At 32.0% G+C, this 13903-nt stretch overlaps 2 protein-coding genes across 3 annotated transcripts; both read left to right on the top strand.

Moving 5' to 3' along the window:
* Positions 1-1324: 1324 nt before the first annotated feature.
* LOC107631884 (delta(8)-fatty-acid desaturase 1-like) lies at positions 1325-3222 on the top strand. The gene has a single exon (XM_016335463.3). It carries the CDS (start codon positions 1673-1675, stop codon positions 3017-3019), a length of 1347 nt encoding a protein of 448 aa, XP_016190949.1. The 5' UTR covers positions 1325-1672; the 3' UTR covers positions 3020-3222.
* Positions 3223-10000: 6778 nt separating this feature from the next.
* Positions 10001-12391, top strand: LOC107631883 (delta(8)-fatty-acid desaturase 2). 2 transcript variants are annotated; one of them, XM_021119719.2, is made up of 2 exons: positions 10001-10544; positions 10776-12391. In XM_021119719.2, exon 2 carries the CDS (start codon positions 10858-10860, stop codon positions 12202-12204), a length of 1347 nt encoding a protein of 448 aa, XP_020975378.1. In that variant the 5' UTR covers positions 10001-10544; positions 10776-10857; the 3' UTR covers positions 12205-12391. The 2 variants fall into 2 exon arrangements, with proteins under 2 accessions (XP_020975378.1, XP_016190948.1); XM_016335462.3 differs by having other exon boundaries at positions 10076-10544; positions 10781-12391.
* Positions 12392-13903: the final 1512 nt, after the last annotated feature.

Below are 13903 nucleotides of genomic sequence, written 5' to 3' on the forward strand. Positions count from 1 at the left end.
ATGTATTTTATACTAATAACTAATTTTAGTATACATATAACATTACTCAACATAAATAAGTGGCAATTAGGGGTGTACATGGTCGGATTCGGTCCGGCTCCGAACACTTTAGGGACTAATTTAATGTGAGGGTCTCAAAAATAAACCCGGTCATTATTTTGGGTCGGGTCTGGACCATAGCTCGGGTCACCCGAACTCGGCTCGGTGGCCCGGTCATCATACACAATTAATATTTTGTGTTATTAGTGATGGATGATAGCTATTTTTATGTGGAATTTAAATATTGTAAACCTTAATATTTTGTGTTATTAGTCATTATAAGATTATAAGTTAATGTTTTATGTTTAAAATGCATAATATTATGTTATTTGTATTGATTTAAATATTTAGTGTTATTAGACAATATTAGTATTGATTATGGTTATGCTTTAATTTTAGAGAAGAGTTAATGCTTGTTATATTTTTTTAAGTGAATTTTACTATGTGAATTGTGAAATAATAGTTGAAAATTAGGTGATTTTTACATACTAAAGACCCGATTTTCATTCAATTTTTATCCGATTTTCACCTAACCCAAAAATGCATAAATTTCATTGGGTTTAGGATCGGATTAGAATATAAAAATTAAGCTCGGTCTATATTTCGAGTCGGATCTGGATTAAGTCAAACCCGTGTGGCCCGTACACCCCTGGTAGCAATAATGTTTTCGGTTTTATACGTACCCTTAATGTTTTCGGTTTTATACGTACCCTTATAATTAAGGTCACCAGCCCAGCAGCTTCCATTATATACGTACGTATGGTTTCTTGTCGGTTAATTTATTTTCTCACAAACTAAAATAAAAACTGAAAATAATTAAAAAAGGATATTTTAAAATAAAAAATGATTAGATATATAATTATTTTTTAATAAAATTTTAGTTTTATATATAAAAGATATTTTAGAAAATAATTTGGATTAAAAAAAAAAAGAGAATTCGGAAATATAATTATTTTCAAAATTTATTCCCAAAGTGTTTTTTTTTTTTAATTATTAATCAATATGTCACCATTCAAAAAGAGTGGTATTAGATATTTGTGTGTACAGATAATAACAACAATAAAATATAACCAACATTTTCCTTCTATTGCTTCTAATTTCTAAATGAGACTACTTATATGGTTAAGTTATAGTATATTGGAAATAATTGTGTTGATAAACGTGTTCCAGCACACGTTTGCTGCCTGGCTGGTACCTTAACAGCACGCTGCCTTGCTCGTTAAGCGTTAACAACATAACAAAAAAGACTTATTTTTTCCCATGTGTGGTTAACTGCCTTAACGGCTATAACTTAAAACCTAACAATTCTGTTAATATAGAAGTTATAAATCTTCCTAGCTAGGAGAAACAAGCATCCAAACCTAACACAAAAACCAAAAAAAGGAAAGAAACCGAGAAAAAGAAGGGGTTTTAGGTTCCCTCAATATCAATCCAGGTCCCTTGATCAAAGGGATTCTCTGCATTGTATTCGTAGAATCAGATACTTCATCATCTTTCTAGATATCTTTCTGTGAATGAATCAAGAATAATATAGTTATATACTTCCATTTTTTGTTATTCTTATCCCTTGGTTGATATAGATACACATATACATAGTTTTGACATCATCATAATCAAGATCAAGATCAAGAACATGCAGGGGGTTGAGAAGAAGTACATAACCCCTGAGGAGCTGAAGGAGCATAACAAGGCAGGGGATTTGTGGATTTCAATTCAAGGGAAAGTTTACAATGTCACAGATTGGGCCAAGGATCACCCTGGCGGTGATGTTCCCATTCTAAACCTTGCAGGCCAGGATGTAACCGACGCATTCATCGCTTACCATCCCGGCACAGCATGGCAATATCTGGACAAGTTCTTCACCGGCTACCACCTCAAAGACTACAATGTCTCCGAGGTTTCCAAGGATTACAGAAAACTCTGTTTCGAGTTTGCGAAAATGGGGCTATTCGAGAAGAAGGAGCATGTTACTCTATACACACTGTCTTCCGTTGCTGCCATGTTTGCCATGGTGGTGTACGGTGTCTTGAAATGCACAAGCGTCTGGGCTCATCTGGGATCGGCCCTTTTGCTTGGTTTGCTTTGGATGCAGAGCACATATGTTGGACATGATTCCGGCCACTATGAAGTTATGTCGAGCCGGCAATACAACAAGTTTGCACAGATTCTTTGTGGGAATTGCTTGACAGGGATAAGCATTGCATGGTGGAAGTGGACTCACAATGCACACCACATTGCTTGCAATAGTCTTGACTATGATCCTGATCTACAACACATTCCGGTTTTTGCCGTGTCTTCACGGTTCTTCACCTCAATGAAATCTTACTTCTATGATAGATGCCTCAAGTTTGATGCTCTATCTAGGTTCTTGGTGAGTTACCAGCACTGGACATTCTACCCTGTGTTGTGCTTTGCAAGGCTAAACCTTTATCTTCAGACCTTTCTGCTATTGTTTTCGTGGCGGCGCAATGTCCCGGACAGAGCTTACAACATTGCTGGGATCCTTGTGTTCTGGACTTGGTTCCCACTCCTTGTTTCTTGCCTGCCAAATTGGCCGGAGAGGGTGATGTTTGTGGTTGCAAGTATGGCTGCATGCTCCATTCAGCACCTCCAATTTTGCCTCAACCATTTCTCAGCCAATGTGTATGTTGGGCCGCCAAGTGGGAACGATTGGTTCGAAAAGCAGACGAGTGGGACACTGGACATCTCTTGTTCATCTTGGATGGATTGGTTCTTTGGTGGGTTGCAGTTCCAGCTTGAGCACCATTTGTTTCCAAGATTGCCAAGGGCGCAATTGAGGAAGGTTTCTCCCTTGGTGATTGATCTTTGCAAGAAGCATGGTTTACCTTACAGGAGTTTGTCTTTCATAGAGGCCAATATATGGACCCTCAAGACCCTAAGAACTGCTGCATTGCAAGCCAGGGACCACACTATCCCTCCCCAGAATCTGCTATGGGAGGCTTTCCACACTCATGGTTGAACACAGCATATATAGTTGACAATCATACACCTTGTGGTGTTAGTTTTATTTGTTCATGTTCTATGTATATCTCAATAAGCTAAATGGTATTCTTGTACAGTTTTCTTCTGGAAATGATGTTAAATTGCTGCACATTGCATGCAAGTAACATTAGCCTTATGTATCTATCGGGATTATATGAAAATCTCCTCTCATTTGCTACACTTTTGCTTTTTCAAAATTAAAATTAAATTTTCAAACATAATTTTGCAAAACAAAAATACTAGCTGCCTAAACCTATTTTACTAAGTCCAACCAAGTCATAATACTTCTTTTTCTTAGTTTTGGTGCTTCTTTTTCTCTAGTTTCATTTCTCCTTCTCTTTCTTTTTCCTCCTCCTTCTTATTCTTATTCTCCTTTTTTTATTTGATTTCTTCTCATCATTCCTTCTCCTCCATCTTTAATTCTTAATTATAAAAAAATTTGTCAATAATTATAACAGTCTATATCATATCTTTTTAATAATTACCTTAATTCTTTATTATATCTATGAATAATATATATATCTTTTAAATAATTTTTTATACAATATTTTAAAATATAGTATATTTTTATTTTTGTCTATTTAATTTATCTGAATAATTGGAGAATTATTTGTTAATATTTTTAATAGTATATTATTATTTTTTACTACTCAAATCAATATTTTATTATTATTATTATTATTATTATTAATTTGACAACATTTAATGAATATATAAAATTTATTTTAAATATTTTAGTTCATTTTTTCTTATAGACATTGAGTTATTTGTTTATTGTATAGTATACTTTTTTTATTAAATATAAATATTTTGTAAATTCTTTTATTTTATAAATTGTTTGGTATTAATATAAATAACAAACAAATATAGAAAGTTGTTTCATATAAGATAAATATATTCATGAATAACTTATTTTAGAAGCATATTTAAGACATAAATATAAAGAAATAAATATTTTTTATATATCATACAGATACATAGACTAGTATCACATAAATTAAATACATGGGTTATGCATCAATTTAGTTAGTTAATTTTAGTCTTTAATTAGTTAGTTTTTAATGTTAAAACTCCTCCTGATTTTTTATGTACAAGGATTATAGTTGTAACCTTATCTCTGGTTTGAAATTTGGTAGAGCTCACATTGATGACACATTGTTACTTCAATTCTTTCATTCATTCACTGTATATAGACACAACAACAACGACAACAAATACTAACAATAATTAAGAAAAAAAAAAAACTTGGGAAAGAACTGTGAACGTAGTTGCAGGTTGAAAACAGTGAATGAATGAATTCATCAATTGAGCTGATCGAATAGAAGGTCTGTGGGTGTGGGTGTCGGGTTTAATAGTTACTAAAATCCAAAAGGGGTACAACAATAATGAGTGCCAAAACTTCGATGTGAATTACACATAATAATTAAGAAAAGTTTAGGGCAGTAACTTTATTAAATTCTGCCTAGTATGTAATCAGTAAAGAAAAGTGAGCCATTGGATGAAATTTCACACCAATCTCACATCATTAAAATCATCATTAATGGCTATTTGATGGTTACAAATCACAAAAGTTGCTCTAGCATTCCTCTAATAATTAAAGGTAGGTATATGAATGTAACCGATTTAAATTAGTTGAGTGATTAATTTATTTATTTATTTAAATATAATTTTGTTAAGAAATTATTTAGAAGTGAAGTTAATTAGAGTCAATTAATTAAAAAATAGGAGACTCAAACTTACGATTTTTAGGTGAGTATAAGAAAATTATGTCATTGAGTTATAGTTTATTGGTGGCTTATGTTGTAATTGGTTCTTTAGACTTTTTCGTTTAAATAAATATCGAGAGTTTAAGTCTTTTCTAATACATACACTAATTTATTGGCCAACAACAAATCTATTTTTAGTTTTTTGCATTATTTCTCAACTCGACAAACTAAAAACAAATTCATTACAGATCTAAATTCTATTTAAGGAACTACCGCTAACCAATAAATATTAAATCTCAAACATCGAATCTCTAAATAAAATTTCGATGTACAACAAATTAAATTTTAACTTATTTAATTGATAATCATATTATGTGTACACAAAAAACCAAATATTAAGTCACAAAAAAAAATATTAATCACTAAAAAGAATAATATAAACTCCGTTTTTACTACTACAAAAAGAATCCAAATAGATACTCAGCCCAGTATAAAATGTTATGGACGACCGAAATTACAACTTGGGTCTATCTCCATTTCAAAAGGTTCATATGAATCACACATGAGGCACACGGGTAATGTGAAACAATATGGAGGAAAGTGAGCCTAAACTGCCTGCCAGTGAGTTGTTTCTTTTTTTTCAAGAAAAATAACGTTATATTATTTTTAGTATAAAAAAAAATAAAAATACATATAGCCAGACATGAGCCACTTTTATTGACATATCACATGGTTAGCAATCCTTGATAGGTGGAGGACTTAATTAACGTGTCACGTGGCATGGGGCCATGGATCAGCCAATTGCGATATTTAAATCTAATTAACATTGCCTCTTAACTCTTTAGTCTGATAATGTCAATAGACAGATTCTATTTGCTCATACTAATTCTGTCCTTGCTGTTATTAACTTATCATTTATTACGATTATTAGTTTAGTAGCAACCATAGATTTGCTTGGTGGTTTAATAGCTAAGCACGTCAAATCAAAATGAATTAAGAGACCCCATTTGTTCGCCAAAAGTTCAGGACATCATCGATCCCACCGTCAATTCTTAGGCTCCAAATAATCTCCTCCTCTATTTCATCGTCCTGCTTCTGTAATCATAATAAAAGCTTGCTTTCTAATTTTATTGTCCTTTAAAGGGAAGCATATTATTAACACACACCTGAAACGAGTAATCATGATATGACTTATGACCACAAATATATTTTTTGTATAAAAATAAATATTTCTATAAGAAAAGTAAAATAACAAGCTCATAAAATTTTTTGTTTTATTTCTAGCAGTTTTCCATATTTATATTTTCGGATACTAATGATGTATTTTCTTAACTTTTAATTATTTCTTTCAAAATTATTTAGATATATTAAATGTTTTAAAATACAGAAAACGTTGACTACTTTTTTTAAATTAAAATTAAAGGAATAATTAAAATAATAACATGCATTTATGAGAATAAATCATTCCTCTGGTAAAAATCTCTATGAGCTGTGTTATCTTTCATCATTTCCAGAGTTAGTAACTTAAAATACAAGCAGACATTGAGCACATCGTGTGTCGACCAAATCAGGACCACTTTGCTTATTTTCTTAAGTCTGGTGGTTGCATCACGTTTTGCGATGTTTATAATAAAAGTAAGGAAAAGTTTAGGGGGACAACACACCAATTTCACACCATTAAATCATTATTGATGGCTATTTAATAACTACCAATCACAAAAGTTGCTGGTCCCTAACATTGCTCTAAAAGTAATACCAATTATACTGTGTTTGGAGTCTAAATTTTTGTTTAATTTATTTTTTATAATAAATTTTAAATAATTTAATTTTTATATTTGAAATTAAAATTAAAAATTTTTTTGACAATTGAATATCAAATCTTTTTTCAGAAACAAACTTGCATATTATTATTATTATTATTAAGTTTTTAATTTGTCTATTATTGTAAATCTAAGAATAGTAAATTGTATCATCATATATTCATATCCAATTATCCATATAAACTAACAAAAGAAAAATTTCTTAATACAGCTAAGCTAGCGTAACATGCCTGGCATTACCGAGTTATTATCTAAATAAATATGAAACTCGAAAATGTTACACAAACCATGCAAATATATATATATATATATATACACACACATTTCTTTAATTTTGTCTATATGAGATATTAAATTTATTCCAATAGATATTACTTACAATAGACAAAACTTTTTGTCTTGTAGAGTCTAACTTATTATAAGATTTGAGACTCAAATTCACAATTTTTTTCCATCTCCATTTTATCACCCAAACAAAATCATGTCGACAATAAACATATTTATTCTGAAAAATTGGAAAAACATTATATTCAGGTCCCTCACCGTGTCTCTCTTTTTCTAGGCGTGGGATAAAACTCCACTCAGTTACTTTCCTGGCAATTAGTCCAAGTCAAATATTGGAAAGGTTCAAAAACTAACAAAGAAGTAAACAAAATATCGATCAAAATCAGCTTAGAAAACACACCCTCTTATATATAGAAGGTTCGTATATTTAATAATTAGTGACAGCAGTTAACTACTTTTGCTTCTTAAAAAAAAAAAAAAATAGCCAAACCCAATTATTTTAATATATCAGTATAATACTTGTACGCTACTTGTAAATTACTCAACTCTAATATTTAAACTTTTAATCAAACGTGATTCATAATAAAAGCACCAACAGATAAATACCTATGGAATAATATAAAGTAATGCGATTTTGAGTTAGTTTATAACTTTATATACATGGAATAATATATAATAATTAATTTTTATAAAAATAATTAAAAATATTATCTCTTTATTACACATAAAAGTATGAAACAAAACAACATTTGAAAAATAAATAGACAGTTGTTAATAAAACTCATGTATCCATTTATAATATTTAAGTATTTAATTAATAAGTAAGAAGATATTAAATTTCAACTAAATAACAAATTAGAATAAACAAAATTGTATGACTTTGATGCTCTGTCAATTGAATCCTAGTAAGTAGTAACAATACGTACCTATCATAACGACATATACTTAAATAATGATCTATTATTGTTTTATTCGTTTAAAAAACCTAATACTATATTTTTTTTAAATTAACCCATCAAATTAAAAAAAAATCACAATTATCTCAAAAAACAATGAGATTTTTAACAAAAAATTTTTTTCGATTAATGAAGACTCGAACTCGCAACTTCTTAATTGAGTGTGGGGAGACTATGCCATTTGAGCTATTGCTTCTTGGCAAAATTAAATAAACTTACATAAAATATTAAACTGTTAATTTATCCATTAAAAATCAATCAGAATTAATAAATTTTTTTATTGAAAATTTTGTTATCTTTTAATGATAATTGTCAAGACTATTTAATTTTTTATTATTTTTTTAAATATATTAATTAAATTTATTGTATAAAATTAAAAAATATTAATAATTTTTAAAATATTTTTATAAAAATATATTAATAATTAATATATCGCATAAATATATTTTGAAGAGATCATGACAGAATTAACCAATTTTACAGAAATTAAATATCAAAAATTTAAAAATAATATTTTTTATTTAAAAATCTTACAAAAAAATTATTAGAGGACGGATTGGATATTCAATTAAATTACATTACAAAATATGTACATAGCGGACTCCATCGTCTAGGCTCAAGAAGGGACCTTCCCCGAAAGTAGCATCTATGCTTGTAAGTTAGAAAAAATTTTAAGTGTATCCAAAATAATATTAGTGTTTCAATTATTTTAATCATTAATTTTAATTAATTTATATTATATATATTTTATAATTAAGATCAACTATTAAAATAATTAAAATACTAATATTTTTGATATACTTAAAATTCTTTCTATAAATTATAACTACAACGATTGATATTTTTCATGGGGTACCATAAGTCTATAATTATACTTCTAGTCTTGTAGGACCGGATGGAAGACTTACTCCGTTATTGTATTTAAATAATAATATATAATAAGTATATATTAAAATTAATTATCAAAATTAATTATTAAATATAAAATATATATTAAAATATAAATTAAAAATGATATTTAACTTTTTGAAATACATTTCATTCTTTAAAAATAAAAATATAATATTTAGATATTTTACATGTTAAATAGTATAGTATATTAGAGAGAATTTTTTATTTAAATAAATATCATTCTCTTATCTCATTTATACGAGATATACACACGTTTCGTGTCCATCTGTATTATCGGATATACATATATTTCGTTTAGAAGATAGGTGGACACGAAACGTGTATATTTCAGTGTAAACAAGATATACTGTAAACGAGATATATGTTTTTTTTTTTAAATTAAAAATAATAAAAAATATTAATATTATCAATAATCCAAATTTTTAGCATGCAATTAGTATATAAAAAAGTTGGTAGAAGATATTAAAATGGATATGTTTGATCAATTGGTACTCAAAAAGGTTGATGGGATGGTGGGATTAAAATGGAAACGGTTATCTCTCACGTTATCTCCCACTATTCACGTGAGAGATAACCGTTTTAATTCTCTCTCCACTATCCTATCAATGTTTCATAACAATTGGCAAACGATTATTTTTATTTTTCAAATTTAAATAAATCCAATTAGATCATAATTTATTTTAAATTTTTTAAAAGAGTACATAAAAAATTTTAGTTTAAATTTTGATCCAATTAGATTGATTTAAATTTAAAAAATAAAAATAACCGTTTGCCAATTGTTAGAAGATATTAATGGGATAGTAGAGAGAGAATTGAAACGGTTATCTCTCACGTGATAGTGGGAGATAACGTGAGAGATAACCGTTTCCATTTTAATCCCAGTATCTCATCAATTTTTTTGAGTACCAATTGATTAAATATATCCATTTTAATCTCTTCTACCAACTTTTTTATATACTAATTACATGCTAAAAATTTAAATTATTGATAATATTAATATTTTTTATTATTTTTAATTTTTTAAAAAAAATATATATATCTCATTTACAATGTAAATGAGATATTTATTTCGTTTACACTGTAAACAAAATACATACAAAATTATCTCGTTTAAACGAGATAAGAGAGGAATATTTATTTCGATAAATATTTTTTAAATTATTTATTTCAATAATTATTATAATTAATTTATTTATTTAAATAAAAAATCCATATTAGAGATGAATTGTTTATCATGTATGCAATTTGATTTGTGATGTTATTATATTGGTGTTAATGTGTGTATAATAATAAATTAATGAAAGTGCAGGCTGGCACAGCATGAGTATGGCAGTGCCGCATGTGATGTGTGAGAGCGAAACTGAGAGGTGAGAGCATCACATTCTCCGTTCCCCAAAATATCTCAGCATCGACTTTAACCCACTCTCAATACGTTGCAACGCGCTTTACCATAACTAGCCTGTGCCCCACCCACCCATTCACACCCTCATTCTTCGCTGGTGTTTTGCTTCTTAAGCATATCCGTTCCACCTTGGGTAGTTACTTTCTGAATCATTTAATTTAATATACAAGTTATAAATAAATCTACCTAGGAGATCCCAAGCATTTTCCCCTGAGAGGGAGAGAGAGAGAGAGAAAAAGAGAGAAAAACGGGGTTTTAGGTTCAGATTCGGTGTTCCTGCCGCCCCCTTTCTTTCTCATTCTCTGCCTTGCCGCCGCACACTCAATCTCATTCTCCGCTACACCTCCTTTCTTCTCTGTTCTCTGTTCGCTTTCTCGACTCCCTGCTGATCTGATCCATCTTCTCCACTTTAGAACTTCAGGTACATTGAATTTGGTTTCGTTGTTATTTCAGTTATTCTGATTCTCAAGCTGAAATTTGTTATTAATTAGGAGGAGGCTGTTATATTTGTTAAGAATTAGGATGCTGATGTTATCATGATTACAAAACTGCTTATGCCTATATTTGAAACATGCGTCATGGACATATATATCACTTTGAATGCTGACCTTTAGCGCAAGTTTATTTATTTATTTACATGATACTGTGGCAGGACAGTAGAGGAGTTTGACAACCATGGGCATAGTTTTGTCTTCATCATCATCATAATCAAGATCAATATTAGGTTCAAGATCATGCAGGTTGTTGAGAAGAAGTACATGACCCCCGAGGAGCTGAAGGAGCACAACAAGCCAGGGGATTTGTGGATTTCGATCCAGGGGAAAGTCTACAACGTCACAGATTGGGCCAAGGATCACCCTGGCGGTGATGTTCCCATTACAAACCTTGCTGGCCAGGACGTAACCGATGCGTTCATCGCTTATCATCCTGGCACAGCGTGGCAATATCTTGACAAGTTCTTCACCGGCTACCACCTCAAAGACTTCAATGTCTCTGAGGTCTCCAAGGATTACAGGAAACTCTGGGTCGAGTTTGTGAAGATGGGGCTATTTGAGAAGAAGGAACATGTTACTCTATACACACTGTCTTCAGTTGTTGTCATGTTTGCCATTGTGATCTACGGTGTCTTGAGCTGCACTAGCGTCTGGGCTCATCTGGGATCTGCCCTTTTGCTTGGTTTGCTTTGGATGCAGAGCACATATGTTGGACATGATTCTGGACACTATGAAGTTATGTCAAGCCGCCAATACAACAAGTTTGCACAGATCCTTTGTGGGAATTGCTTGACTGGAATAAGCATTGCATGGTGGAAGTGGACTCACAATGCACACCACATTGCTTGCAATAGTCTTGACTATGATCCTGATCTACAACACATTCCGGTTTTTGCCGTGTCTTCACGGTTCTTCAGCTCTATGAAATCTTACTTCTATGGTAGATACCTCAAGTTTGATGCTCTGTCTAGGTTCTTGGTGAGTTACCAGCACTGGACTTTCTACCCGGTGTTGTGCTTTGCAAGGATAAACCTTTACCTTCAGACATTTCTGCTATTGTTCTCAAGGCAGCGTAATGTCCCGGATAGAGCTTACAACATAACTGGAATCCTTGTGTTCTGGACTTGGTTCCCACTCCTCGTTTCATGCTTGCCAAATTGGCCGGAGAGAGTGATGTTTGTGGTTGCAAGTATGGCTGCATGCTCAATTCAGCACCTCCAATTTTGCCTCAACCATTTTGCGGCAAATGTGTATGTTGGGCCGCCGAGTGGGAACGATTGGTTCGAGAAGCAGACGAGTGGGACACTGGATATCTCTTGCTCATCTTGGATGGATTGGTTCTTTGGTGGGTTGCAGTTCCAGCTTGAGCACCATTTATTTCCAAGATTGCCAAGGGCACAATTGAGGAAAGTTTCACCATTGGTGATTGATCTTTGCAAGAAGCATAATTTGCCTTATAGGAGTTTATCTTTCTTTGAGGCCAATCTGTGGACTCTAAAGACCCTAAGAACTGCTGCATTGCAGGCCAGAGACCACACTATCCCTCCCCAGAATTTGCTATGGGAGGCTTTCCACACTCATGGTTGAAGACAGCATAGTTGACAATTGTGACTTCTCTGGAGCATATTATCAAACACCTTGTGGTGTTAGTTTTATTTGCCCCATGTTTTCTGAATTGGGCAATTGGAGTGACATTAGGATTATACGTCTATCGGGAATGTATCAAATTATGAGCGATGATTCATTCAATAATAAAATCTTTTTCTTTTATGAATGTAGTTAGTTAGAAGAAAGTGAAGAAAAGTGGCGGGTTTTGCTAATTCTACACAAGACGACAAATACAATAATAAGAACAGTGAGGGCAATGCAAATTAAGATAGATTCCCACTTGTTAACGTGATAAGATAAGTATTCGTAAACGATGGAGTGGTCATTTCCATAAATTTGGGCAACTAACCAACTACACTCCTTTATTTAATACGAACAAATGCTCAAGAATATCCAATGATGCTATAGTATTTGACTATTTCCAATACTTAGTACATTCTAAGTCTTAATGTGGAAGAAACTTAGCAGATATTTATTTGAGATTGCGGTATACTAGTCTTTGGAATTGGTCCATGGCCATTGGGATTACTGGTTTCAGATCCCTGACTTATCAAGTATATTGTTACTGGTTTTGCTATTCATTCGGTCATTCCCCTTTTAAAAACATCAATGATTTTATTTTGCTTTATTATATCTGATGTTTGCAATAAACAAATTTTTCTTTAAACATATTTGTGTTTAGTTTTTTTATCGCATTATTCATAATTCTTTATTTCTTTTAGATATTTCTCTCTAATTATTTATCTATTTTTATCTAATGTGCTCTCCTGGTTGAAATGTTTTGTTGGTTTCCTCAACGTTTTTCTTGGGACAAAAAATCGAATTTCATTAATGAAAATTACAAGTACAAACAATTATAAGTTCAATATCACAACACTACAGATTATTATAAATCATCAAAAAGCATGCAGGGCATAGTGGCATGCCCTTTAATCCCTATATAGGTATCTAAGTACATATAATACCATATTTCATTCTTGTACCCGAACTTTTGCTTAAACTCAACTCTTAGAATTGCAACTGATACGTCATCCTTATCCTTGGTCGCCCGAAAAGCTCGGCACGTGAGCAGATAAGATCGGCCTCACGCTAGCCGCTCGATAAGCTCGGCACGAAAACAGACATGAACGACCTCACCCAGTTGAAAATAAGAAACGTGCTCAACAAACTTAATCACCAAAACAGAATATCATGACCAACCTACAAACTAGGACTTATCCCCAGTAAAACGGATAAAACAACTCCTATAAAGCCGAGCTAATATCCTCGGCTAAGGTTCAGGTTCCATTCTCAGTCTTCTATTCTTTACTTATCTAATTCACTAAAGATCATTACTAACTTGAGCGTCGGAGTATCTTTTGCAGGTATTCCCGCCGTGGTGTTCGATCCAGGCCGACGTATAGCTCTTCCTCTCCGACAGCCGCCTGCTCGGAGTCGCTAAAGCTCGGCCACCCCAGTGCCAGGACTAAACACTTGGCGCCCACCGTGGGGCCGGAATATACCTGACCTCACCATTCATTTTATTTAGTATCTTACCTTATTTTGCAGGATTTCCTATCCTCGGACATGGCTGACAATGGGAACCCCCAACCCACACAAGCAGAGCTCCTAGCTCAGATCGCCGAACTCCAGGCAGAGGTGCGGAAGATAGCTGAACTGTCCGCACAGAACAATGGAA

This window comes from Arachis ipaensis, chromosome B3 (assembly GCF_059453495.1).
Source record: "Arachis ipaensis isolate K30076 ecotype BB chromosome B3, ASM5945349v1, whole genome shotgun sequence".
Lineage (NCBI taxonomy): Eukaryota > Viridiplantae > Streptophyta > Magnoliopsida > Fabales > Fabaceae > Arachis > Arachis ipaensis.

Coding starts and splice junctions, on each gene's coding strand:
- LOC107631883 (XM_021119719.2), top strand. CDS start 10,858: ATGCAGGTTGTTGAGAAGAAGTACATGACCCCCGAGGAGCTGAAGGAG.
- LOC107631884 (XM_016335463.3), top strand. CDS start 1,673: ATGCAGGGGGTTGAGAAGAAGTACATAACCCCTGAGGAGCTGAAGGAG.